Below are 27604 nucleotides of genomic sequence, written 5' to 3' on the forward strand. Positions count from 1 at the left end.
TGGCATCTGAAGTCTATTTTGGTCATCTTTAACTGAATCTTTACTTATACAGCTTACTTTCTAGCATAAGCCATAAAATGAAGGTCAACGAAAATGAGAAAAATTATATTATCTAATATTTCTTGAGCACGTATGACTAGCTCAACACCATTCTGTTTATATTAGAAATATCATCTTATTTACTCACCACTCCTGTGAAGTGGTTGCTATTAATTTAAAGGCAAGGGATGAGAGATAGGGTGGGGCGACCGCTGGGAACAAGGTGAATGCCCCACCAAGACGCAGTGGGGAGATCTGGTCTTTTCTCTACTCCACGTTCTTTATCAGTGCTACTTACATTTGGCAGTTCGTAGAAAAAGGGTCCCACCTTGACCATCAGGAGCAACATCACACCAGCGCCTACCAGAGATGCAAACTGAGGAGACAGAGCCAGTTGGAGAGAGACCATCGGGAACGTATTGGTCCCTGTCTGCAACTGATGCCTTATGCATGGTGACAAGCGTGTCATTTTTTGCTTAAAAGGAGTTGAATGTCACCATCCAGCACAAGTGCATTTTCACTGAACTGATATTTTCAGGTCTTGTCAAAGTGCTAAACACATACTAGGTACTCAATCAATATTTGTCGAATGAATGCGTGAATGCTTTCTGCAAAGTGCCAAACTGTCTCAGGTATTTGGATCTTTATTGCCATAGCATTGTGCTGTGCATCTGGAGTCTCCTAAAGTCTGGCTTGCCTTCCCTCCCAACTTTAACTCCTCCTGGAACAGTCTAGAAAAGCCTTAGTAGACTCGTCACTGTCAGCCCTAAAATCCCAACCAGTCCACTTTTCATATCAGTAAATATCTCCCTCCTCGCTCTCCTGTTTGGAGCTTGGATAGCTTCCCATTTAACAGTTTCAGTGGTGTTTCGTTTTTTAAAAATGTTGATTTATTTATATTGAGACGGGGGGAGGGGCAGAGAGAGGGAGAGAGGGAGAGAGAGAATCCCACAGGCTCCGTTTTATCGGTTCGTGGCCCAATATGGAGCCTGATCCCACGAACGGTGAGATCATGACCTGAGCTGAAATCAAGAGTCAGACACTTAAGCCACTGAGCCATCCAGGCGCCCCTCGGTAGCGTTTTATCTTAAAACTGCAACGATAATCATTTCTGATTTCCCTACTTCAGTTTTTCTCTGCTTCATTGCCATAAAAAAGGGTACAAATGTGAGCCAGGGCTGCAAATAGCAGCTCTGGGTCCTACACTGGCTGGGTTGATGACTCTGGGCTCAGCGTTGCTTGGCAAGCAGTGGTTGATTGGCAGATACAGAGAGCAAGCTAAGTTACGGTCTCAAGACTCTCTGGACATAGTCTTGAACTCAATACATCCTCTATGGATACGTTTCCATTGGTTAAGCCCCTAAAAATAAAAACTGATGGAAAGCAGTATAATCTCTCACTGCACTGGGGGATGTGTGTGTGGGAGAATAAAACTAACCACAAATCAGAACAATGGCATATACAAGCAAGAGCTGAGGGAGTCCCTCAAAGCTAAACTATCAAGTGACTGTTCAGCAGTGATTCTCCCATTTTTCTCTTTATTTCTTAGGTGTGAAAAAAAAGGAAAAAAGAAAAACCCTTCCTACTGGATTCCCTCTCACTGCGCACTGCTATTTGCATATAAATGCGCCACTGAAACTAACAGCGATGAAATCAATTTCCTACTTCCTTCTTTCCCCGTCCCAGCTGCTTCATAGTTGACACCAGGTGATGGTAGTACAAAAAGGGGGATTTAGGAAAATGGACCACTACAACAGAAAGTCAGGAAGTTCTAAGGGCAAGCATTTTATGCCTCGTGGAACTGAAACAAGTAACTGAGGCCATAAACTCCTTCAGCCAATGTACACATCAACCTGTTGTTGGATCTAATCTAGGCGTCTTGCTTTAGGTGGTCTTTGTTGGCTCTATAGAAAAACTACTTCGATCAGCACAGGAAAATACATCAGGACTTCCTATCACTTCTTCCTTCACCTATCTTCCTATCACTTCTTCTTTGTTGGTGTTTTGTTTTGTGTTTTGCGTCCCTGTCCCTGGGTAGGCTCGACCTACCACTTCTTTTCTCCAAATTCTTCTGATTTAAAGAAACAAAGACATGCAGATGCTAAAATAAGCTGCGTTAAACCTAGATTTAAATGAGTACAGGGGTGCCTGGCTGGCTCAGTCAGAAGAGCATGTGACTCTTAATCTTGGGGTTGTGAGTTCAGCTCCATGCGGGGTGAAGAGTTACTTAACTAAATAAAACTTAAAAAAAAAATAATAAATGAGTACAAACTGGACAGTGAATCCCATAAAATTTGCGGCTGAGACAGGGTTGGGAGGTCTGCCAATAACGGTGTGTCTCCCCTGGCTGTGCACACAAAAGGAGTGGGCTTTGGGACCACAGGGCAATCCTCGGTGGCATTGTGCCTTAGGAGGATGCTTGATGGCTCTCCGAATCTCAGCCTCTGTGTCTGAACAGGGTCTACAGACAGCAAACATGGAGAAGTCTACAACTCGTGCATATTTTGCTATTCTGTTCTCATTTCCATCACTTTCCCAGGCTTTCTTGAAGAAAAACGGGGACTCTGCCTTCTCTTTGGGAATTCAAGGCAATGTGAGTTCCCATAAGCCACAGCCACTGTGGACATGCAGACCCTCAGACACCAATTACTTCATACATAGTGGGTTCCATGAAGCAGAAGTGTTGTAGATTGCCAAGCACTGGCCGGGGCCCTAGGGAGCTAGGGTAGAAGCTGTGATTTTTGAACCTCTTAAGTGACAGGCACTATGATAGGCACTATTGTCACCTAATTTAATTCTCATAACCGAAAAGTTATCTTTATTCCCATTTTCCAGATGAGGACTAGAGCCTCAAAAAGCAAAAGTCCCAGGTCACACACACATCTAGGAACCACTGAGTCAGGATTCAATCTACCTGACCGGCTGACTCTGAAATCTAGGCTCTCTCCACTGTCCCGTTTGCTCCCTCTAAAAAGAATACAACACATATCTTTCTTTTATAATCTCTTTCTTATCTTTTTTAATTAAAAAAATGTTTTATTTATTTGGCGGGGGGAGAGGGGGGAGGGCAGAGAGAGGGGGAGACACAGAATCTAAAGCAGGCTCCAGGCTCTGAGCTGTCAGCACAGAGCCTGACTTGGAGCTCGAACTCACGAACCATGAGATCCTGACCTGAGCCTAAGCCAGACACTTAGCTGACTGAGCCACCCAGGCACCCCTCTTTCTTTTATAATAATTAATTTTTTAAGCAGTTCTGAGAGTCTGGGGACATGGCAAGACGGCCAGTCCTTGGAAAGCAGGGAATAAGGAAAGGAACCCAGTTGTGGAGCACAGAGAAACCCAGTGGTTAGAACTAGATGAGCCAGAAGACAGAGTGGGGGACAGTCCAACTGGCCATGGGTCTGGGGCTCTTCACATCCTCTCTGTCATGGCCTGCCAACACGGCAGGCCCAGGCTGTGGCAGCAAGAGTCAATAGGTTTTGCTGCAACCAGTGAAGGCAAGTGGGTTCTAGACAAGGAGAATTATGAAATCCAGGTACACATACACAGTTTGTATTTATGCCAGATTAAAAAAAAAAAAATAAAGTGGCCCTTGGTGGCAGGTCAGGTCTGAGAGGTACAGAGGCAGCCCCTTGCTTCTCTTTCCTATAGTCCTGAGGAACTTTGAAGAAGCAAGGGTGTTCTCAGGCAAAGTGACTCAAAAATCCCCCGAGAGAAGAGATAGAGCATCGGCCGCTGTGAGATGAAGAAGACAAAATGAATCTCAGGGGCCTTTGCTTGTCCAGATCGGAAGGGTGGAGGCTGGGTAGCTCCAATGCCTCCAGGGCTGGGGGCCAGCAGCGTTCTCTGCTCGAACTGGCGATTTACCCGATTTACCAGGCTCTCAGGGAAGGACTTAACCAGCATTCCTAGAAGAATGCCCCAACGTGAAGTGTCACAGCCCCGCAGGGACATATCATTGGTAGGGGAATGTGCTGCACAGGAGAACAGTGTAGCAGCAGAAAACAGAATGAGAGCCACAGGCTGCCTTTGAAGCAGGCACTTTGTCTGACAGGCTAAAGGCAACTCTGAGGCTGAACTGAAGCCCTTCTTCCTTCTGGCTATCTCTACATATCCTAACCCTCTTTCAATAATCCATGAAAATCCACTTCCTCCCTCATTCTCCTTCTTGTAATATTTATGGCACTTTTTATTTATGAGGCTTATTCTGCACTTAATATTACTTGCCGTGTGATTTAATTTTTTCCACCTGTGTGCCTTTTTTTCTCCCCAAATGTATGTCATGCTTATATACCAAATAAACGAAGCATGTTGTCAAAGTTAGTGGGGACTGGGGCGCCTGGGTGGGTCAGTCGGTTGAGCGTCCGACTTCGGCTCAGGTCATGATCTCGTAGTCTATGAGTTCGGGCCCCATGTCGGGCTCTGTGCTGACAGCTCAGAACCTGTAGCCTGCTTCAGATTCTGTGTCTCCCTCTCTCTCTCTGCCCCTCCCCCGCTCATGCTTTGTCTCTCTCTCTCTCTCTCTCTCTCTCTCTGTCAAAAATAAATAAACCTTAAAAAGTTAGTGGGGACTAATGTCTGGGAACGCCATTTCTACTTCTTATCATGAAATCCTCTCGTATGGATGTCAACGTTTTTGCACACTTGCACAGAACATTCTTCTTTTCTCCATAGCCCAAGTTCCTTCTTTCCATCAAACGGGAGTGGAAAAGAGGTATACCTTCAAGGCCAGCATGTCTGGCAGAAGCTTTATGACAAAACTCAGTCCACATGAAGTGATAGGACACGATCTTACTCTAGACCCAAGATCCCGCCCCTTCTGACTTTTATTGGCTTTCACCTTATATTTCAGCTCTATTTACCTATGGACTGGGACAGTTTGTCTTCCCCCCCACCCCAATGCAAATTTAGTGTCCATTCGTCTGACACTTCCGTTTCTGACCATTGCTGTACCTTTCTACCACACGTCTGTGGCCTAAGCTTCTTGTTGACCTCTGTCGTTATTTCTCTGCCTTCTGAGTCCTAACCCATTCCCTGGGCTTACTCCAGTTTTGATTCTGAGAGTTCTTTGACATTTCATCATGCTACATAGCTGAGCTGGGACATATCCCATGTTGTAGAGCTGGAACTTTAATCTAGTTCAGAACCCGTAAACATTGGACTTATAAAATATCATGTCTGCAATTAGACAGAGTTCACCTTTAGAGCCTTCTCTGCTGGCATTCTCCCTCTCCCTCTTCTTCTCCCTCTCCCTCTCCCCTCTGCCCCACACATTTAGTTTACTAATTCGGAGCACCTGAAGAAAATCTGACTTGGATAATTTTCTCATATTCAAAGGCAGAACGGTCATAAATTCTCTAGGTTCATCTAGACAAAGGCCTTACTCTCTCTCATGAAAGGCTCTTATCATGCGCCTTGAGGAAGCTAGGGAAGTTTCTAGTTCTGGAGCTAGGATGGGGAGAGTTGTATTATTACTTCCCCAGACTAGGACCGGGAATATACCCTTCCATAGAAAGCAATGTTAATAGGTGATGGTTAGTTTACCTGAAATACTACTCTTTGGGGTGTGCTACATGGAAAATAGGTTTTTACAGACTAATCCATAGAAACCACTAAAATAGAATAATATTTCTATAGAAAATGACTTTCAAGTTCAACGTTGACAAATAGCTTTTAAGACAAAAAAAAATCTAAGCAAAAAATTAGGCAAGTGTGAAATCCAGGTTCCTCCAAGAGATCTTGCCTAACAAACATAACATTAAAGCAGCAACATGATTAAACTAAGAAAATCCCCTTCTGGGAATATACATGTGAATAGATATAAATATGCTTTTATATTAGGAAGAAGATTCTATTTCAACATACCTGTTGTCTTCCTCCAGACTTATCTTGGATAATAGTCCTGACAACAGCACTAGTAAACACACAAGATCTGAAAAATGAGCTGACGACATTGCAAAGGCCGATGGCTATTAAATCCTGGAAAGACATGGCAAACGTGTTAGGCCCACTTTTGTTGAAGAAGGCAGACTTGGGTTTGAGCTAAAGACACACCGTCCATTTCCTATGTACGAAGACAGGATTGTTTACTTCACTTCAAACAACACAGAAATATTCCGTTTTAAAAAAAATGTTTATTTTTGAGAGAGACGGTGTGAGAGAGCACGAGCAGGGGAGGGGTAGAGAGAGGGAAGGACACAGAATGTGAAGCAGGCTCCAGGCTCTGAGCTGTCAGAGTGGCACCGAACATGGGGTTCCACCTTGCCAACTTGCGGGATCATGACCTGAGCTGAAGTCAGATGCTTAACCGGCTGTGCCACGCAGGTGCCCCGGAAATACTCTTACAAAGAACAAAAGGATGCCAAATCTGATTTCCGGATTAACTTGAATCTTCATTTTAGCTACCCATCCTAAGAAAAGCACTTTTTTCAAAGTGAGAAATGAAATTTTTGTCTTATTATTCCCTTTCACTGGGACTTCGGATGACAGGAGGAAACATAATACTAATTTTTCTCCCTTCCTTCCATACTATCTTAAAATCAAAGTGGGACAACTCTTTCTTCCACATTTCTCTTTTGAGTTCTAGGAAAAGGGCCAAACTCAGAATAGCTGGGAGATTAAAAAAAAAAAACAAAAAACAAGGACTGTTTCTGGGAGACCAATTTAATTATGCTAGTAGCCTGGCTTTGATATTCCCTAGCATTTCTTATCGCACCTCGGTATGTGGTTGACTCCTAAGAACTTGGAAAGGAGGATGAAATTAAGAGGAGAGGAATTCTGTTAGCTTAACAACATGATGCCATATGTTATCTTCTTGCCTCCCCACACCATAGCTGTTCTGGGCGAATAACACTCATGTTAATTTAAGTGGCTTCAAAGTTAAGTATGCCATGCTTCTCAAAAATCCTTTGGTAATTATAATTCAAATTTTGGTCTCACTGACTCTCTAGTTACAAAAGAATGCAGTCTTGGGGCACCTGGGTGGCTCAGTCTGTTAAGTGGTTAAGCTAAGCGTCAGACTTTGGCTTAGGTCATGATCTCACGGTTCATGGATTCGAGCCCCACATGGGGGCAGGGGGTCAGAGCCTGGAGGCTGTTTCGGATTCTGTGTCTCCCTCTCTCTCTGCCCCTCCCCCATTCATGCTCTGTCTCTCTCAAAAATAAACATTAAAAAAATGCAATCTTCATGTTGACAGGAGGCTCAGATTGGAGAACAAAGACTTAAGGGTCAGAGGAAATAACAGAAATAACAGCCTCTCATCTCACCTGGTTGGAATTAACACGGTAGTTATGGCGACTGGCAACCTTCTTGCCCACAAATACCAGCAGAGAGGAGCTCACTAAAGCTAAGGAGAAGGCTTCTAAAATTAATTCAGGAAGAATGTTGAAATCTGGCATCACAGGAAACAGGAAGCTGGAATAAAATGGTGGAATTATTCCTAGAAAGCAGGAACCATTTATTGGCTCCTTCCCCACTCCAGCCTTATCATGTGGGGCAGGCAGGCCTGACCCTTTTTTGAAAATAACAATAAGAGGGGCGCCGGGCTGGCTCAGTGAGTTGAGCGCCTTCGGCCTCTTAATTTCGGCTCAGATCATGATCTCAGGGTTGTGAGATGGAGCCCTGTGCTGGGCTCCGTGCTGAGCCTGGAGCCCACTTAAGATTCTCCCTCTCTCTCTGCCCCTCCCCTGTTGGCATGCACGCACTGTCTCTCTCCAAAAAAAAAAAAAAAAAAAAGTAATAACAACAAAAGATAGAAGAGTACTGAGGCAGCAGCCTGCCCAAACTGCCGGGAAACCCAGCCAGGTTACAAAAGCCACTGAGAGAACACTTGCTATCTTCCAGTTCGACATTCTTGCCATGTAGCAATAGCAACAAATAGGATAGGCAAACCACAAAGACTGACAGAAAATGGCCCCACCTACACTGTTAGGGACCATACCAGCGGATAAACAATAGGCAGATACCACATCTCAGATGGTTTGGAGCCAAAATCCCAATGAATCCCCTTGTATTCACACTCAAATCTTTTAGGGTATAATTTTATATACATTTTTTACGTCTTTACCTCTTTTATATAAATTACTTCCAATTCTACCTACACCTTCCCCCCTATAGTTTTCTCCCCCTCATTTCTTTTCAGTGTGGTACATATGCATTGCATGAAATCCACCATCTCACCCATTTTTAAGCGTGCCATTCAGTGGTGTTAAATACACTCGGAACGCGCAACCGTCTCCACCATCCACGCCGTAACTCTTTTCACCTTGTAAAACTGAAACCCTATTAATTCGGTTAACCAATAGCTCTCCATTTCCTCTTCCTCCAGCCCTGGCAACTACCATTCTCCCTTCTGTCTTGATGATTTGGACTACCCTGAGCACCTCATGTAAGTGGAATCATACAGGGTTTGTCTTCTTCTGACTGGTTTAGTCCACTCAGCATAAAGTCCTCAAGGTCAACCATGTTGTAGCATATGTCAGAATTTCCTTCCTTTTCAAGGCTGAATGATATGTATATATATTTTGCTTATCCATTCATCGTTGAATTATGAATTCTTCCACATCTTACCTATTGTGAATAATGCTGCTATGAGCACGGGTGCATGAATATCTATTCAAGACCCTGCTTTCAATTTTGTGGGGTATATATCCAGAAGTAGAATTGCTGGATCATCTGGTAATTCTGTTTAATTTTTTGAGGAACCACCATATTGCTTTCCACAGTGGCTGTACCATTTTATATTTCTACTAACAGTGCACAAAGAAATCTACATCCTCACCAACTTTTGTTATTTTCTGTCTTAGATGCACACACACACACTGGTATAGGTTTATGTATATATGCGCATATATGTGTATGTGTATGTGTGTGTGTATGCACAAACACAGTAGCCATCCTAATGGGTATGAGGTCATATCTCACTATAGTTTCAGTTTGCATTTCCCAAATAATTGGTAATATTGTGTCTTATCATGTGCTTATATTTATGAAGATTTTTGTATCACTGATCATCAATGTTCCTAAGTTTTCTTTTCTTGTAGTGTCTTTGTCTGGCTTTGGTATCAGGGTAATGCTGGCCTCATAGAACGTGTTGGAAAGAGTTTCCTCCTCTTCAATATTTTGGAAAAGTTTGAACAGTTCTTTAATGTTTGGTAGAATTCGCCAATGAAGCCATCAGGGTCAGGATTTTTCTTTGTCAGGATATTTTTGATAACTGGTTCAATCTCCTTACTAGTTATAGGTCTATTCAGACTTTTTTTTCTTCATGATTTAGTCTTGGTAGATTTTGTGTTTCTAGGAATTTTCCACTTCATCTAGGTTATCAAATTGTTGGCACATAGTAACAGTACTCTGTTATAGTCATCTTTATTCTGTAGTCATCTTTATTTCTGTAGAATTGGTAGTAATATCCTCATTTTAATTTCTGATTTGATCTCTTCCCTTTTTTTCTTAGAGCATCTAGCTAAAGGTTTGTCAGTTGTGTTGATTTTTTTAATGAACCGACTTGGTTTCATTGATTTCCTCTATTGTCTTTCTATTCTTTATTTCATCTATTTCTGCTCTTATCTTTGTTTCCTTCCTTCTGCTAGCTTTAGATTTAGTTCATTCTTCCTTGAGTTGTAAAGTTGGGTTGTTGATTTGAGATCTTGCTTGTTGGTTTATTTTTAAAATGCAAGCATTTATGGCTACAAATTTCTCTCTTGGCACTGTTTTTTTTTTGTGTATTGTATGTTGTGGTATGTTGTGTTTTTGTTTCCATGTATCTCTGTATTTTCTAACTTCTCCTGTGACTTCATTGATCTATTGATTAAGAGTGTGTTAATTTCCACAAATTTGTGAATTTTTATGTTTTACTTTTGTTATTGATTTCTAACTTCATCTCATTGTGGTCAGACAAAATACTTTGTACAATATCTATCTTTTATAATCTATTGAGACTTAGGGCCCCTGGCTGGCTCAGTCAATGGAGCATGTGATTCTTGATCCCCAGGTTGTGAGTTCAAGCCCCACATTGGGTATAGAGATTGCTTAATAATAAAATCTTTAAAAAAAATTTTTTAGGGGCACCTGGGTGGCTCAGTCAGTTAATTGTCCAACTTTGGTTCAGGTCATGATCTTGCGGTTCATGGGTTCAAGCCCCGCGTCAGGCTCTATGCTGACAGCCTGGAGCCTGGTTTGGATTCTATGTCTCCCTTTCTCTCTGCCCCTCCCCCATTCATGCTCGCTCTCTCTCTCTCTCTCTCTCTCTCAAAAATAAAACGTTAAAAAAAATTTTTTTTTAAATTTTTAAATCTATTGAGACTTAATCTGTGACCTAAGTGTGGTCTATCCTGGAAAGTAGCCCATGTGCACTTGAGAAGAATATGTATGCTGTTGTTCAGTACAGTGTTCTGTGTATGTCTGTTAGATCTGATTGGTCTATTATGTGTTGGTTAGGACCTGTCTCCTTACTTATCTTCTGCCTGGGTGTTCTATCTACTACTGAGAGTGGGGTATTGAAGTCACCAACTGTTATTGTAGAACTGTCTATTTCTTCCTTCAATTCTGTCCTTTTTTGCTTCATGTATTTTGACGGTTTGTCATTAGGTGTGTAAATGTTCATAACTGCTTAATAATTATTGGATTATTTATAGCATACAAATAATTGGTTTGTTTATAACATATAATGTCCTTCTTTGTCTCTTGTAAACTTTTTAAACTTAAAGCCTGTTTTGTCTTATATTTGTATACCCACTTCTGTTCTCTTTTGGTTACCATATCTTTTCTCATTCTTTTACTTTTAATCTATTTGTGTCTGTGGATCTAAAGCACTTCTCTCTCTTTTTTTTAATGTTTATTTCTTTATTTTGAGAGAGAGAGAGAAAACGAGAGAGAGAGCAAGGGAGGAGCAGAGAGAGAGGGGAGAGAGAGAATCCCAAGCGGGCTCTGTGCTGTCAGTGGACAGCCTGACCCAGGGCTTGAACCCACCAACTGTAAGATCATGACCTGAGCTGAAATCAAGAGTCAGACGCTTAATTGACTGAGCCACCCAGGTGCCCCTAAAATGAGTCTCTTACAGATACCATATAGTTGGATGATGTGTTTTATCCAATCTTCCAATTTCTCTTTTGACCGGAGAGTTTAATCCATTTACATTTAAAGTAATTACTGATATGAAGGGACTTCTGTTATTTTGCTATTTGTTTTCTATATGTCTTATAGTTTTATATGTCCTTCATTTCCTGCATTACTATCTTCTTTTGTGTTTAGTTGATTTTTTTGTAGTGAAATGTTTAAATTCCTTTCTAATTTCCTTTTGTATATACTCTATAACTATTTTCTTTGTGGTCACCATGGGGGTTACATTTAACATCCTAAAGTTATAACACTCTAGTTTGAATTTACACCAGCTTAGCTTCAATAACGTACAAAAACTTTGCTCCTTTACAGCTCTATTCATACCCTTTTCTGTTACTGATGTCACAAAATTATACCTTTATACATTGTATACCTCAAAACATAAAGTAGTGATTTTTTTAAATGCACTGGTCTCTTAAATTATGTAAAAAATAAAATGTTGAATTACAAACCATTGTTAATAATACTAGCTTTTATAATTTTCCAATATTTACCTTTACTGAGACCTTTATTTCTCCATACAGCTTTAAGTTACTGTAAATTATCCTATCATTTTACCCTGCAGAACTCCCTTGAGTATATCTTCCAAGGCAGGTCCAGTGGTAATAAACTCGCTTAGCTTTTATTTATCTGAGAATGATTTAACTTCTTTACTTTTGAAGGAAAATTTTGCTGGATATAGGATCTTGGTTGATGGTTTTTTTTTTTTTTTTTCTTTTAGCACTTTGTTGGCCCACTGCATTCTGGCCTCCAGAGTTTCTGACGAGAAGTCTCTCATTACTTTATTGATAAGCCCTTACGTATGAGTCACTTCTCTTTTCCTTTTCAAGATTCTCTTTGTCTTTTGAAGTTTGATTATATATCTAGGTATGGGTCTCTTTGAGTTTCTCTTACTAGGAATTTGTTAGAGTGACACGTTTACACTCATGTTTTTAAATCAAGTTTGGGAAGTTTTCAGCCATTATTTCTTCAAATGTTGTTCTCATCCCTTTCTTTCTCTCTTCTCCTTCTGAGTCTCCCACTGAGTGTGTGTTGCTCTGCTTGATGGTGTCCCATAAGTCCCTAAAATTCTGTTCATTTTTCTCTAATCTTTTTTCCTTCTGTTCCTCAGACTCAATAATTTCCATTATCTTATCCTCAAGTTCACTGATTCTTCCTTCTGACTGTTCAAATCTGCTTTTGAATCTCTCTAGTGAATTTTTCCTTTCAGTTATTGTGCTTCTTAGCCCCATAACTTCTTTTTGGTTTCTTTTAAGTTTGCTATTTCTTTTTTGATATTTCCATTTTGTTCATACATTGTTTACTTTCTCTACATTTTCCTTTAGTTCTTTAAGTATCTTTAAGACAATTGTTTTCAAGTCTTTGTCTAGTAGATCTGCCATCAAGTCTTTTTCAGGACAATTTCTATTGTTGTTGTTTTCATTTTAATGAGCCATACTTCCTGTTCCTTTATCTGCCTTGACATTTTTGTTGAACATTGGATATTTGAATCTAATAATGTAGTACCTCTGGAAATCAGATTCTCCCCATTCCTAGGGTTTGTTGTTTTTTGTTATTGTTGTTGTTGGCTGTTTTTGTGTCAAGGATAAGACTTCAGTTGAAGAAAACGTTAAACTTAAGGTTTCTCAGGTCTTTTCTGAGCCTGTTCCTTTCTCCAGGCATGTGTGGTTATTTTCTAATTTTCCCTGTAAGTGCAGGTATTTTTTAATGTCCTAATCTTTAATGTATGACTTCCAAAAGGGGAGAAAAAGAAAAAAAATGAAGAAGAAAAAATGGGGTGCCAGCTCTTTAAATCCCTTGGAAGTCACTTTTGCCAGAGGGGGAGGGACTTGAAACAATGGGAGTGAGGTGCAACAACAATGACTGCTCACCTTGTTGTCTGCACCTTTGTGACCAGAAGGAGCAAATTGGAACCTTTGTGCATTATTGGCAGGAAAGTAAATGGTGCAGTGTGGAGAGTAGTTTGGCAACTCCTCAACAAGTTCAACATAGAGTTACCATATGACTCAGCAAATCTACTCCTAGGTATATCCTCAAAAGGAAAGAAAACAGGTACTCAAAGAAAAACTTGGCACCTGAATGTTCATAGGAGCACTATTCATAATAACCAAAAGCTGGAAATAACTGAAATGTCCATCAACTGATGAACTGATTAACAAAATGTGGTATATCCATATATACCATAAGTATACTGTTCAGCCATAAGTAGGAATGATCCATGGTACAATATGGATGGATCTTGAGAACATTATGCTCAGTGAAGGAGGCCAGAGTCAAAAGGCCACATATTTTACGATTCCAGAATAGGCAAATCCTTAGAGGTAGAAAATAGATTGAGTGGCACCTGGCTGGCTCAGTAGGTAGAACATGTGACTCTTGAATTTGGGGTTGTGAGTTCAAGTCCCACGTGTGGTGTGGAGTTTACTTAAAATAAAAGAAAAAGAAAGTAGATAAAGTAGTAGCCAAGGGCTAAGGAGAGGGACAAATGGGACAGGGTTTCTTTTTGGGGGTGATAAAATATTTTGAAATTAGATGGTGATGATGGTTGTACCACTTTGAGCATATACTAAAATCCACAAAAGTGTACACTTTAAAATGGTGAGTTTTATGGTATATAAATTATATATTAATAATGCTGTTTACTAAAACAAGATAGTAAGAGAACATAAATAACTTTTTACCAATATATTTGACAACTTAGATTAAATGGGCAAATTTGTTCAATCACCAGGGAGCCTGGGTGGCTCAGTCTGTTAAGCATCTGACTCTTGATTTCAGCTCAGGTCATGATCTCATGGTTTGTGAGATCAAACCCCTCACTGGGCTCTGTGCTGACAGCAGGCAGGCTGCTTAGGATTCTCTCTCTCCCTCTCTCTCTGACCCTCCCTTGCTCATACAGGCTCATGCTCTCTCTCTGTCTCAAAATACATAAATAAATAAACATTAAAAAAAATTCTGTGAGTCACAAAAACTAACAGTACTCTCAAGAAGAAATAGATAACCTGAATTATAGACAATGCTTATGTAATTTAATAATAATTGTACTTAATAGACTATTAAAAAATTAAATTTGTAGAAAAAAAATTAAATTTTTGGTTAAGAACCTGCCCACAATGAAAACTCCAGGCAGGCCTAAATATTTTCACCGATGAATTCTACCAAATATTTTAGAAATAAATAATGCCAATTCTATAGAAACTCTTCCAGAAATTAAAGACAAGAGAATACATCCCAATTCCTTTTATGATGTCTACAATACTCTGATACTAAAGCCAGATGCAGATATTACAAGCAAAGAAACTCTCAGGACAATATTCTTCATATACATGAATGCAAAAATTCTTAACAACATCTTTGTGAATCAATATATAAAATGATAATACACGATTACCAAGTGAGGTTTATCTAAGGATGAAATGTTGGTTTAACATTCAAAAATCAATCATGACATTAACAGACTAAAAAAAGGAAAAGAAATTTTCATGATTTGGGGGCCAGTGTTATTTTCCCATAGATTCATAGAATAATCCTTTAAACTGAGTTTGGAAGCACAAATATGCTTTGGTTTCTATACCTCTAGGTTTATTTTCTAAGTAAAAAAAAAAAAAAATCTTCTAAGTGTTTTAGATGAGATTTACTATTTGAAATGTTTATTCTTTTGATTATTTTTATCATTTCACCAAGACACAGTTTTATGACTCAAAATTGACTTCTAAAGTTTTGTGTAAAATCTAAATTCAGTAAAATGAGCAATGTATTACCTACGACTTGGAAAAATTATTTTAAAATAAATTTTGTGATGTATTTTTAATCCTTTATCTAATTAAAATTTATTAGTTTATGCATTTTTAATTTCATTTTCCTTAAAGTAGGAAGCATCACTTAAAGTACTCAAAGCACTATCTCCTCCTGTTTTCCTATTTCATACCATTATTATGTACAGGAATCTAAATTCCTATTTTTGAATATCTTTTCCTTCACCATTTAACTATGTCTATGTTAGTTCCCTGTTTATTATATACTTATAATTTACAAGCACCTGGGTGTTTTCCAGGTAATGAATGAGCTAGTTAGAAATATAACTAAATACTCAAAGGCAGTTAGATATTTAACCTTTGGTTAAATTTCCCCTTTGTGTTCTTTTAAGAAGTTAGTTAAGAATGTGGCTATTCCCCCTCACCCCCACCAAAAAAAAAAAAGAATGTGGCTGTCCCAGGAGCACCTGGGTGGCTCAGTTGGTTAAGCATCTGACTCTTGATTTCAGCTCAGGTCATGATCTCACGGTTTGTGAGTTCTAGCCCCTCTGCACTGACAGCGCAGAGCCTGCTTGGGATTCTCTCTCTCCTTCTCTCTGCCCCTCCCCCCCCCCAAAATAAATAAATAAACTTAAAAAAATATATATTGTGGCTTTCCCAAAGAAGTATACAGTAAATGAAATCTATTGCCTAAATCTGTGTTAGTAAACCTTAAATATTTATGTTTTTTCCTTTTTGATGTTCTCTCACATTTAATTCTTTCTTAGCTTAGGTTAAAAGGGGACACGGACACAGAAAGAACTAACTTAAATTGTTCAATTTTTCTAATCTTTAGCAACTTTGGATAAATATATAATAAAAAGGGAAGTTTATGGGAATGCAAGCTGGTGCAGCTACTCTGGAAAACAGTATGGAGGTTCCTCAGAAAACTAAAAATAAAACTACCCTACGACCCAGCAATTGCACCACTAGGCATTTATCCACGGGATACAGGTGTGCTGTTTCGAAGGGACACATGCACCCCCATGTTTATAGCAGCACTATCGACAGTAGCCAAAGTATGGAAAGAGCGCAAATGTCCATTGATGGATGAATGGATAAAGAAGATGTGTATATATACACAATGGAGTATTACTCAGCAATCAAAAAGAATGCAATCTTGCCATTTGCAACTATGTGGATGGAACTGGAGGGTATTATGTTAAGTGACATTAGTCAGAGAAAGACACAAACCATATTAATTCACTCATATGAAGACTTTAAGAGACAAAACAGATAACATAGGGGAAGGGAAACAAAAATAATATAACACAGGGAGGGGGACAAAACAGAAGAGACTCATAAATATGGAGAACAAACTGAGGGTTGCTGGAGGGGTTGTGGGAGGGGGATGGGCTAAATGGGTAAGGGGCACTAAGGAATCTACTCCTGAAATCATTGTTGCACTAGATGCTAACTAATTTGGATGTAAATTTGAAAAAATAAAAAATAAAATTAAAAAAATAAAGTGTATAAATGGTCATACATTACAATTTGAAAAAAAGAAAAAGGGAAGTTCAAAGCATTACATTTTGAAATGTTCACTTGTCTATCTATACTCTGAATCTTAGGATAAAACATAAGCAAAAGTTGACTGTGTGGTTTTTAAGTCATCAATAACAGAAGCATACTGAGTGTGTATGATAGAGTGATTATAATCATAAATTTTGGAATTAAAGAGAAATGGGTTCAAAAGTAGCTCTGCCCTTGACCGACTGTGTGATCACGGACAAGTAATTTAAATTTGGTAAGCCTTAGTTTCCTCAGCCATAAAAAGGAGTACTACTGTGAGGTGCAAATGAAATAAAATAATTATGCAAAACATCGGTCTTATTGTTGTTATTGTTATTTTTTTCAGTCTTATTTACCATTGCACTTCCTGGTGCCTCGGTGGTCTGCTCACATTTTTTTTTTTTTTTACTTTTTTTTTTTTTTTTTTTAATTGAACAGAATTTCAAGTGACTTAGTCATCATCAGATTTCACGGAGAACTAACTGGTAGGACATGAGACTAATCCCATCTGCCTTCATCAAAGTAGCCTACGTTGTGTTCTCCTGGAGTCTGCCAGTATCGCGGACTCGGCAGTATTCCTTACTGAACAGCCTCAGGAAATGAACACTGCTCTTCCAGAGCCTGCCTGTGGGTGGAGAAACTGCAGTGCATTGCCTTCCTTAGCCAAAGTGATTCATCCGATCAAGGTTACGAGGTGTTGTTCCCTGTTGGTCTAGTGGTTAGGATCCAGCGCTCTCATCTGATCAGGGTTACGGAAATTAAACTTTCTTAACAGAAGCAAGAGTGACCCATAGTCACCGGTAAGAATCATAATGTAAATTAATCGCAAGTCCTTAAGAACTGCATATGCCCGACTACTCGAAGATAGCTTCCTACGCCGAGTGAGAAAATGTTTAAGGACCCCGATTCAGTCTAAGTGGGTGAAGACAGAAAGGAACACTCATCTCCTGAGCACTGAGCTCCAGGAGAGAGGCCAGGAAAAGAGGCATCTCTTGTTCCATCCTTGAGGGTTAGTTAGATAGGTACAGAGGTTGAGAAGGCTCATGATGTACTGCGGAAAAAACTGCGTGAACCTCTCTGGTTTCCAGCACATCCAACAGTTTCCTTGTGTAAGGAGACTGGCTCAACTATGAGAGTTAAGAGGCTGAGCAGAGACAAAACACAGGGTTGTCCTAGCCCATCCTCCTTCATGAGCTTCTGTATTCTAAAATGAATTTGAGCCCATTACCCAAATTTGACTGCTAGTGGAGACCATCAATCAGGCTGTCTGGTCAGAGGCTAAGCGAAGGTTAACACAGAGGGAAAAGTAATCCTGAAAAGTGGAGTTACTGACCTATAAGGAATCATATCGATGAGCGTCCTGCTGGTTTCTGTGGCCATGCTTATCTTGTTTGCAAATGCAGTGAAGCCAAGAATCTGTAGGGGTTAAAATAAAATGCATATGATCATCTAGGTATTATATTTTGCTTCTAGGAGTAGAGCTTATAGCCTCTGGCAAGACAGGGAATGAGATATGTGGCACTCCCTACACAGAAGGTTGGAGAGAGAGGTGGGGCCAGGTCCGTGGAGCAGGCATGGCAGAAATCCTCTCTGGCTCTTGGTTCCCGAACCTCTTGTTAGCACTGTAGCCAGAATGAAAAGCAAATTCAGCCTTGGTCTCTGACATAACAATGGGAACGAATGGATGTCCTCACCAACCTTAAACATCTGGACCCAGTATAAACATGTTTTCAGGTAATAGCTATACAAAGGCCTCAGGTGTAAAAGTCTTTAGATCTAGGTACTCTGTGTCAATATAAAGAATCCATTGGGGGATTGTTGAGGTATACTGAGAATCATTACTGACTAACCCACTAACCCTTAATAATAAGTAATGGAGTAGCGTTTGACAGCACAAAGAAAAAATCTTCAGCAAAGCAATTACTTGCCTTTTTTTTTTTTTAAATCACCCTTTCATTTCCTCCTAAAATGGCAAGTCTCCCTTCCATTTCAACAAGCAGGAAAATAGACAACCCAGCAGCTGTGACACCTTACAGAGACCTCACACCAAAGCAAATCAAGCCAGTGACGGCAGAACTCAATGCCCAGGTCTTAGAATAATAAATATGGAGCTGCTGTACCCCATTTTCCCTACCAACACATAAATCTGCTCTGCGAGTTCAACCAGACAGCAAGCAGGATCGCAATTGGTTTGCCTGTGATGCTGTGATCTGATGAAAACACCGGGGAATCCTACAGATCGGAATGGAAAGAAGAATCTGGATCATAGCTTGAGTCAGAGAAGAGTTTTGTTCTTTACCTAGTTAAGGGACAGGAAGTGTACACACTGGCCAAGGAACTCTTTTATTTCCAATGTAAGGTAGTATTGGCTTATAAAGGAACACAGAGAAAATATGAAAAATTAAAAAGCAGAAACAAATCACCCAAAGACAGCTATTTTGATGCTTTCTTGGTGTTTGCCGTACAACTTACATAAACACATCCACAAATACACACACATATACATATATGTAAATTATGAACCTAAAATATGCATCATCTCTTATAGCTATAGGATTCTTGAATTATCAGTGTCTTCTACCTGGGTCCCAGATATTGCCTTGAAACTTTCCCTTACTGTTTGACGCTACTGTGTTAAGAACAGACTGGTGGGTGTTTTTCTTCCAGCACATCCAGACAGTAGTGTCTTGGTGGGTGCCGTAAGAAGCTTTTTATACCCTCAGGCAGAACAGCTCTCACCCTCCCTCTCCCATTTTCTTCACTGCCAGGGGAAACATGGAGGTCTTTCCCCAGTTCGAAATGATATCCCCTTGCTCCTTGGCAGAAAGTGTTCCCAATCACTTGACTTGACATAAGTATATGTAATGCACTGCAGGCTTTGATAACCTTTGAGTATAAAGTAGGTCACAAAAAAGTTTAATGTCTCAACTGCAACAATTCTAAGTCTCCACTGACTTTTACTGCTGGACCTCAGTTTCCTCCCCCACCTGACTCCACGGTGCATCCTAATTATTTACAGCGTTTCCCAAAGGAATGTCTTAACTGTGGCTCACAAACTAATCTGTCAGCCATAGTCCACCACAGCACCCTCTATACTCATTGCCTTTCCTCATAACTTAACAGTCATTGCCTTTGAGGTTGCTTGAAGGAATGTCACTATGATTCCTGCTGTTGCTGTCTCTCAAGAGAGGGTTGATTTGGGGCACCTGGGTGGCTCGGTCAGTTGAGCATCTGATTCTTGATTTTAGCTCAGGTCATGATCCCAGGGTGGTGGGATCAAGCCCTGCGTTGGGCTCCACGCTGAGCGTGGAGCCTGTTTAAAATTCTGAATCTCTCTCTCTCTCTCTCTCTCTCTCCCTCTGACCCCCTCCGCAATCACACTCTCTCTAAGATAAAAAAAAAAAGAGAGAGAGAGGGATTTGATTTGTGACAACATGGATGAACCTGGAGGGTATTATGCTAAATGAAATAAGCCAGACAGAGAAAGACAAATACTGTATGGTATCCCTTATACGTGCAATCTAAAAACAAAAACAGGGCCCTTGGGTGGCTCAGTTGGTTAAGCGTCTGACTTTGGCTCAGGTCATGATCTCACAGTTCGTGAGTTCGAGCCCTGTATCGAGCTTGCTGCCTGTCAGTGCAGAGCCAGCTTTGGATCCTCTGTCCCCCTCACTCTCTGTCCCTCCCCCTCTTGGGCTTTCTCAAGAATAAATACACATTTAAAAAATAAATAAGTAAAAACAAAAACAAAACAGCCACACTCATAGAAACAGAAAGTAGAGAAGTGGTTGCCAGGAGCTATGGGTGGGGGAAATGGGGAAAGTTTGATAAAAGCGTAGAAACATTCAGGTTTAAGATGAATAAGGTCTGAGGATCTAGTGGAAAGTATGGTGACTATAGTTGCTAACATTGCACTGTATAATTGACATTTGCTAAGAGTAGGGGGGCACCTGAGTGGCTCAGTCAGTTAAACGTTCGACTTCGGCTCAGGTCATGATCTCGAGAGGTTCAGGGGTGCGAGCCCCACATCAAAGTGTGGAGCCTGCTTGGGATTCTCTCTCTCTCTCTCTCTCTCTCTCTCAAAATAAATAAACTTTAAAAAAACAAATTGGCTAGGAGTCGAACATAAATGTTCTCTCAGCACAGATGCACGCACACGCAAGATAAATACGTGAGGTGACGGAAGTGTCCATTAACTAGATGGGTGAATCCTTTCACAATATATATGCACGTGCGATCACCACGATGTACACTTTAAATCTCTTACCACTTTAGATGTCAATTATACCTCAATAAAGCTGAAATTAAAGAGAGAGAGAGAGAGAGAGAGAGAGAGAGAGGACTGATATCTGCATCACAGATGCCATCTGCTGGTGACTCCAAAGCCTCAGCTGAGGTACTGGGAATATTTGCTCAAGGGTGCCAGAGCTGAGCTGGGTTCCATGAAAAGGAGAGGTTGCCTGTGACCCTGCTCCTCATATTCCATGTGCACATTGTCCCCTGGGCTCTAGGGCACCATTATTTATGCACAGTGATTGGGAAAGTCTCCTACAAAAGTAGTCTTTCCGTTTCTGGACTTTGTGAATTAATAGCTTTTCAACTATTCCAAGGAAGGAAGAATATTCACGTCTCCAAGCAGTAGACGACAGTTATGAGATAGAGCTTGGTCTCAATTTCCAAAGCAATTCCCATCCTCTTTCAATCATGCAGAGTACAGACCTGGATTATTTAGTATAGAATAGGTTATGCTGTGGTAACATACAAACCATGAGATCTTAGTGTTATTTTTTTTGCCCTCACAGAGTGTTGTGGGTCAGTGTCTCTCCAGGGCAACTTCTTTGCAAATAGTGCCTCAGGGATCCAGGCTAATTCCACCTGGGGGACTATATTATTTTAACATACAGTCCTATGATTATCACACCAGGGAAAGAACATGGAGACTCACACCCTTTCTCCTATGCTTTGGCCCCAAAGTCACATGGTTCTGCCTAACTACGGGGCACCTGGGAAATAGACGGGAATACATGGACGTTTGGTGAACTTTTGGGATCTCTGCAACAGGACACTTCTTAAGGAGGAATTAATTCTCATGGACACCCAAGCACTCAGTGATCCTAGTATGAGAAATGCTGACTTTAAAAACCTGAGCTTTATTTATGAAAATGTCTTTATCATTGTAAAAATGTTAATTATAACTGCAAAAGATTAATTTTATCAGTGGACTTTTTTAAAAGAAAGAAGAGGGGTGCCTGGGTGGCTCAGTCGATTAAGTGTTCAGCTTTAGCTCAGGTCTTGATGTTGCAGTTCATGAGTTCAAGCCCCGCGTCAGGCTCTGTGCTGACAGCTCAGAGCCTGGAGCCTGCTTCGGGTTCTGTGTCTCCCTGTCTCTCTGCCCCTCCCCTGCTCATGCTCTGTCTCTTTCTCTCTCTCAAAAATAAACATTAAAAAAACAATTTAAAAGAAAGAAGAAATATTGCTATTAGATAGTGGTGAGCCCCAGCTCTGCCACTTACTAGTGACACGGACTAGGCAATCCATTTGACATCTCATCTCCCTCAATTTCTCTACTGTAGCATAGTGAGGATTAAAGGAGGCTGAATAACAGAATGATCACAACACTATTAAAATAGAAACAGGGGTGCCTGGGTGGCCTAGTTGGTTGAGCATCTGACTTCAGTTCAGGTCATAATCTTTTTGTACGTGGGTTCAAGCCCTCTGCTGTCAGCATAGGGCTCACTTCGGATCCTCTGTCCCCCTCTCTCTGCCCCTCTCCCCTCTTTCCCTCACTCTGCCTCTCCCCAGCCCGTGCATTCTCTCTCAAAAATAAGTATTTACTTTTTTAAGTGTATTTATTTATTTTGAGAGAGAGAGAACACAAGTAGGGGAGGCACAGAGACAGAGGGAGAGAGGGAGAATCCCAAGCAGGCTCTGCACTGCCAGCACAGAGCCTGATACAGGGCTCGAATCATGAACCGTGAGATCATGACCTGAGCCGAAATCAAGAGTCAGATGCTTAACTGACTGAGCCACCCAGGTGTCCCAATAAAGAAACATACATACATACATACATACATACATACATACATACATACATACATAAGAAACAAGGGCATGGGCTTGCTCAGTCAGTGGAATATGTGACTCTTGATCTCAAGGTTGTGAGTTTGAGCCCCACACTGGGGATAGAGATTACTTAAAAAATAAAAAAAAGTAAAATAGAAACAAAATTCTACATAGAAGAAGATGGAAATTCACCAACACTGAGCATAAGCCTGTCATATATTTGAAAGAAGGAAACAGTGAATAAGTGAAAACCCCAAATTATTAATTGTAGTTGATTTCGGGAGGTGCAGCCACAGGACTTTCTTTTCTTCTATTTTTTTCTTATGTTTTTCAAAATTGCTAAAATGAGCCTGGATTGCTTTCATAAGGAAAAAAAAAAACTACTTATGAAATAGTATGAAAAAGAAGCAATGGAGAAAAATACTTTAAAAATAAGCATGTTTGGGGCACGTGGGTGGCTCAGTCATTAAGCATCCAACTCTTGATTTTGGCTCAGATCATGATCTCATGGTTTGTGGGTTCAAGACCCACACAGGGCATTGCTGTCAGTGTAGAGCCCACTTGGGATTCTCTGTCTCCCTCTCTCTCTGTCCCTCCCCTGCTTTTGCACACACACACACTCTCTCTCAAAATAAACAAATCAACTTAAAAAATAAGAAATTTATTGAAAAATAAAAATAAGCATGTTTTACAAATAAAAGCTAGTACTTAAAATTAAATATATTCTGCTTTGTCACGATTTAACATATGTTTTTTAAACATCATTTTTATAGTATCCTCTGATCTCTCCCTTCCTAGGTTGCTTGCTTTTAATTAAAATTTTTTTTTTAGGGGCGTCTGGGTGGCTCGGTCAGTTAAGCGTCCAACTTTGGCTCAGGTCATGATCTCACGGTCCGTGAGTTCGAGCCCCACGTCGGGCTCTGTGCTGACCGCTCAGAGCCTGGAGCCTGTTTCAGATTCTGTGTCTCCCTCTCTCTCTGCCCCTCCCCTGTTCATGCTCTGTCTCTCTCTGTCTCAAAAATAAATAAACGTTAAAAAAATTAAAAAAAAATAATTTTTTTTTTTTTTTTAGAAAATAGGCATTTTAAATGATCTAAACCATGAATTGGGGGCATCAAAACACCTACCAGAAACACTTCCATGGGAAACTCGATGGGATACTGATTGAAGGACATTCTGATACATTTGTTGCTTCTCAGGGCTACAACAGCAGTTAGAAATAGTAGGATGCTGGTAGAATTAGCTTTTGGGAGAGTTACACAGTAGTTAACTATGTTCTGAAAGAAAACAAAATTACAGAGGCTTAGAAAGGGGTATGATAATTGCCTAAATCTAAAAGGTGACACTCCCTCAAGATTAGTTCAAAAAGAAATCCTTAGGCACAAAGGTCATTATGAGCATTACTAGCACAGTGAAGGGAAATGGGAGGATGCACATTTTTTTAAGTTGAAAAAGAGATATTAAAATATAATAATGCCCAATAAGGAGAGAATACACTTTATGTGTTTCAGTATAATGGAAAAGGACCCAGGAGTTCTGCTTACAGCCTATTCTTTACTATTTTTTCTAGACCATATATGCTCTTTAGAGTGACTCCTACACCATTCTTTTAAGGGACTACTTAGCCATTTTGTGTTCTTTAGATGTTTTAGAATACATGTCTGTTATGAGGCATGTAATGGGAAGAATTATGATAGATTACAGTATTCTAAAAACCAAAGTTTAATGCAAATCGTGTTTGTTTAAAAGGGCTGGGCAAAATGGTAATGAACTGAGAACATGTTAAATTAGAACTGTATATAACATGGTCCAACTGGCATCTGCAATTAATTCAGACTGTAAATCTAGAAGAGCTGAGATTATGTCTAGGACGGTGTTGACTCTGCTCCCTATGCAGCAGTCTCTCCACTCGGGTCCACTTCCTTTTGGAGGCAAGGGGAGGGCACTGGTATCTCTGGGTGAAGGTAGAAATTACTCACATAGAAGAAGGAGATGGGACCAGAGTGGAAGCTAATCACAATCCCGAAGATGCAAGTCAGCTGGGACAGAATAATGTGTAGTGCCGTGGCCGCCAGGTAAGCGCTGATTGCCGCTTCCGGAAGGTAAGTGGCAATGAAGCCGAAACCTAACAAGCCCATTGATAGCTGTAGAAGGTTCAGATGAAAGAAAACCACAGTGAGAGGCAACCCACAATGGCGTCAATTAGGCACTCTCCAGGGGGCTTCCAACAAAAAAGTTCAGTTAGGCCCCTTGGATAAACTCTTCTCTCTTTTTCTCATCAACTGATATTGAAGATACAAGGAAGTCCTTGGTGTTGATTCAGCAGCTCTGTACAGGCACTAGACCACACTTCTTTCTTCAGGAGCACTTAAGCTAAAGTTCTTGCCCCAGAATCTAGTGACCTTATCAATGTGACGTTAACAGTGACCAAGTGATCAGAACAAGCTTTTGCCTTTTTAAAGCCCCTTTTGTTGCAAGCTTTGATAGCTCATTTAAGGAGATGTTAATATCCCAGTGAGGAATGTGGCTTTTCACAAAGGAAAAGACAATTTAAAAAACTCCAGCTCAAACTTCTTGGCCTTCGACTTTTGTCTTTACTAAGAATGATTAAACTGAATTTGTCTTCAGGATTACATATAATATAATCTATTATAATATAGCTATATATGTATAATATATATATTATGTATACATATAGTATGTATGTATATGTATATATGTATAATGTATAGAATGTATGTATAATGTAAATATGTATATATGTAATCCTGAAATATATTATATATACATGTATTATAATAGATTATATTATATGTAATCCTGAAGACAAATTTAGTTTCTATAAGTTCAGTGTATACAATAAATGATTTAGATGTTATACATTCATATGTACATGTAAAATACTATATTATAATATATATATAGTATATATTATATATAATAAGTTATAAACATATTGTATCATATATTATATATTAAATATAATGTTATAACAAAGTATTTTATATGTACTTATACATATATAATATATAAATTATATATGTGTCTTATATATTTGTATTTCTAAATATATAAAGAATCTAAAAGGTTACACCCCGAACTATTATCAGAAGTTATCTTTAGGGGCGCCTGGGTAGCTCAGTCAGTTAGGCTGGAAACCAACTCTTGGTTTCCGCTCAGAACATGATCTCACTGTTTGGTGAGTTCAAGCCCCATGTTGGACTCTGCGTTGGCACACAACCTGCTTTGGATTCTCTCTCCCTCCCTCTCTCTCTGCCCCTCCCCCACTCACTCTGTCTCTGTCCTCTCAAAATAAATAAATAAACTTAAAAAAAAAAAAAAGAAGTTACCTTTGGGGAATGGAATTAAAGGTTGAGGCAATACTTTAAAATTCATGCATTTTTTTTTTATTACTTGAGACTTTTGCAATCTACCTTTTTTTTTTCTTCAAGTAGGCTCCATGCCCAACATGGGGATTGAACTCAAGACCCTAAGATCAAGAGTTGCATGCTCTACTGACTTAGCCAACCAGGCACCCCCCATTTTTTATAATAAAAAACAATGAGAAAACTGATGGACAGGGCTGCCCGGGGGGCTCAGTTGGTTAAGCGTCCGGCTCTTGATTTTGGCTCAGGTCATGAACTCGTGGTTCGTGAGATCGAGCCTCAAGTCAGGCTCTGCTCTGACCGCGTGGAGCCTGCTTGAGATTCTCTCTCTCTCCCTCTCTCTCTGCCCTGCTTGCGTTTGTGCTTTCTCTCTCTCTCAAAATAAATAAACTTTAAAAAAAAAAAAAAGGAAAATTGATGGACAGACAGAGGGTGAGCTCCAATTCCCTTAAGAAGGCAGGTTAAGAAAACTTACAGAGCCTAGTGAAGAAAATGGGGAAAGATAAACAAGTGTTGAACCTACTACTGTTCGCATTTCGTCTGCCACTGCACTGGGACCTCAGAAAACAAACTTGGAAGAACCAATCTTCTAAGTTTAAAAGCTTTTTGTTTCCAAGCTTTCAGTCAGTTGGACACTGGGTCTCTAGAATCTCTGGTCATTACTGCCCAGTAGGCACCACTACTCTGGTCGGGCCAGTTAGCTTCTTGTCTTTTGTGTGATTTCTGTTTCTGTGCTTGTGCACAGAAATTTTTTTTTTCCATTCCTGCCAATCCATGTCCATCATCTCTTTCAAGAGCTCAGGAAAATTCCTCTTCTTCAGGAGATGTGGTGAAAAGAGCATGATTCCTAGGGATGAAGACCTTGGCTTTCGATCCTGGCTCTGCCACTCACTAGCTGTGTGAGCTTGGACAAGTTAACTAAACTCTCTGAGCCTGTTTCCCCATCTATAAAAAGTGAATAATACTCAACATGCAGTGTTTTGAATGAATTACATTGCATAAGACATGTAAAACACTTAGCTCAAATCTGAGAATAGTGACAAATACAAATACATTATCGCTCATTTTTAATACCATTTCTTCCTTCCACCATGTAAGTGGCAAATATCTATAACCATAAAACTCTTTCTTGCTCAGCTGTGATGTAGCACCGGAATCTGTGTTAATATAATTTTGTAGGCAGCCAATGTCAGTCAGTCAGAGTTGGCCTAGGACATGAAACCTATCTGCTATTCTTATAGAAAGCAGGTACTAGGGGCACCTGGGTGGCTCAGTTGGTTGAGTGTCCAACTCTTGATTTCTATTCAGGTCATGATCTCACGGTTCATGGGATCCAGCCATGAGTCAGGCTCCCTGCTGACAGCATGGAGCCTGCTTGGGGTTCTCTCTCTCTTCTCTCTCTGCCCCTCCCCTAGCTCATATGCATGTACTTTCCCTCTTTCAAAATAAATAAATAAGCATTAAAAAAAAAAAGAAAGTACTAAAGGTTCAGTGAATGAAGAAAAGTCTCAATGTGTGGTTGTTTCCTTCACAGACAACTCCAACCAACTAAAGGTTATTCCTGTACTTTATATTCTTTTGACACAAAACACTTCACTTTTAGTAATATTAGCTTGAACTTTAAAATTATCTGAAGTGTGGATTCTGGAGGTAGACAACCATCAGTCTAATTCCCAGTTGGGATCTTACTG

The 27604-nt window shown here is 40.0% G+C and overlaps 1 protein-coding gene across 3 annotated transcripts in view; it reads right to left on the minus strand.

Annotated features, from left to right (window-relative positions):
• SLC26A8 (solute carrier family 26 member 8) overlaps nucleotides 1-27604 on the minus strand; it is an 84870-nt gene that overhangs the window by 19489 nt on the left and 37777 nt on the right. For 2 of the 3 annotated variants that reach the window (XM_042938557.1, XM_042938558.1), the window contains exons 6-11: nucleotides 24507-24671; nucleotides 23655-23804; nucleotides 17798-17880; nucleotides 7306-7453; nucleotides 5905-6018; nucleotides 338-415 (exon numbers count right to left, since the gene is read on the minus strand). In XM_042938557.1, coding sequence (XP_042794491.1) covers nucleotides 338-415; nucleotides 5905-6018; nucleotides 7306-7453; nucleotides 17798-17880; nucleotides 23655-23804; nucleotides 24507-24671 — 738 coding nt within the window. The remainder of the gene's footprint in view (nucleotides 1-337; nucleotides 416-5904; nucleotides 6019-7305; nucleotides 7454-17797; nucleotides 17881-23654; nucleotides 23805-24506; nucleotides 24672-27604) is intronic. The other variant, XM_042938559.1, reaches the window with a different exon arrangement.

This window comes from Panthera leo, chromosome B2, assembly GCF_018350215.1.
Source record: "Panthera leo isolate Ple1 chromosome B2, P.leo_Ple1_pat1.1, whole genome shotgun sequence".
NCBI classification, from domain to species: domain Eukaryota; kingdom Metazoa; phylum Chordata; class Mammalia; order Carnivora; family Felidae; genus Panthera; species Panthera leo.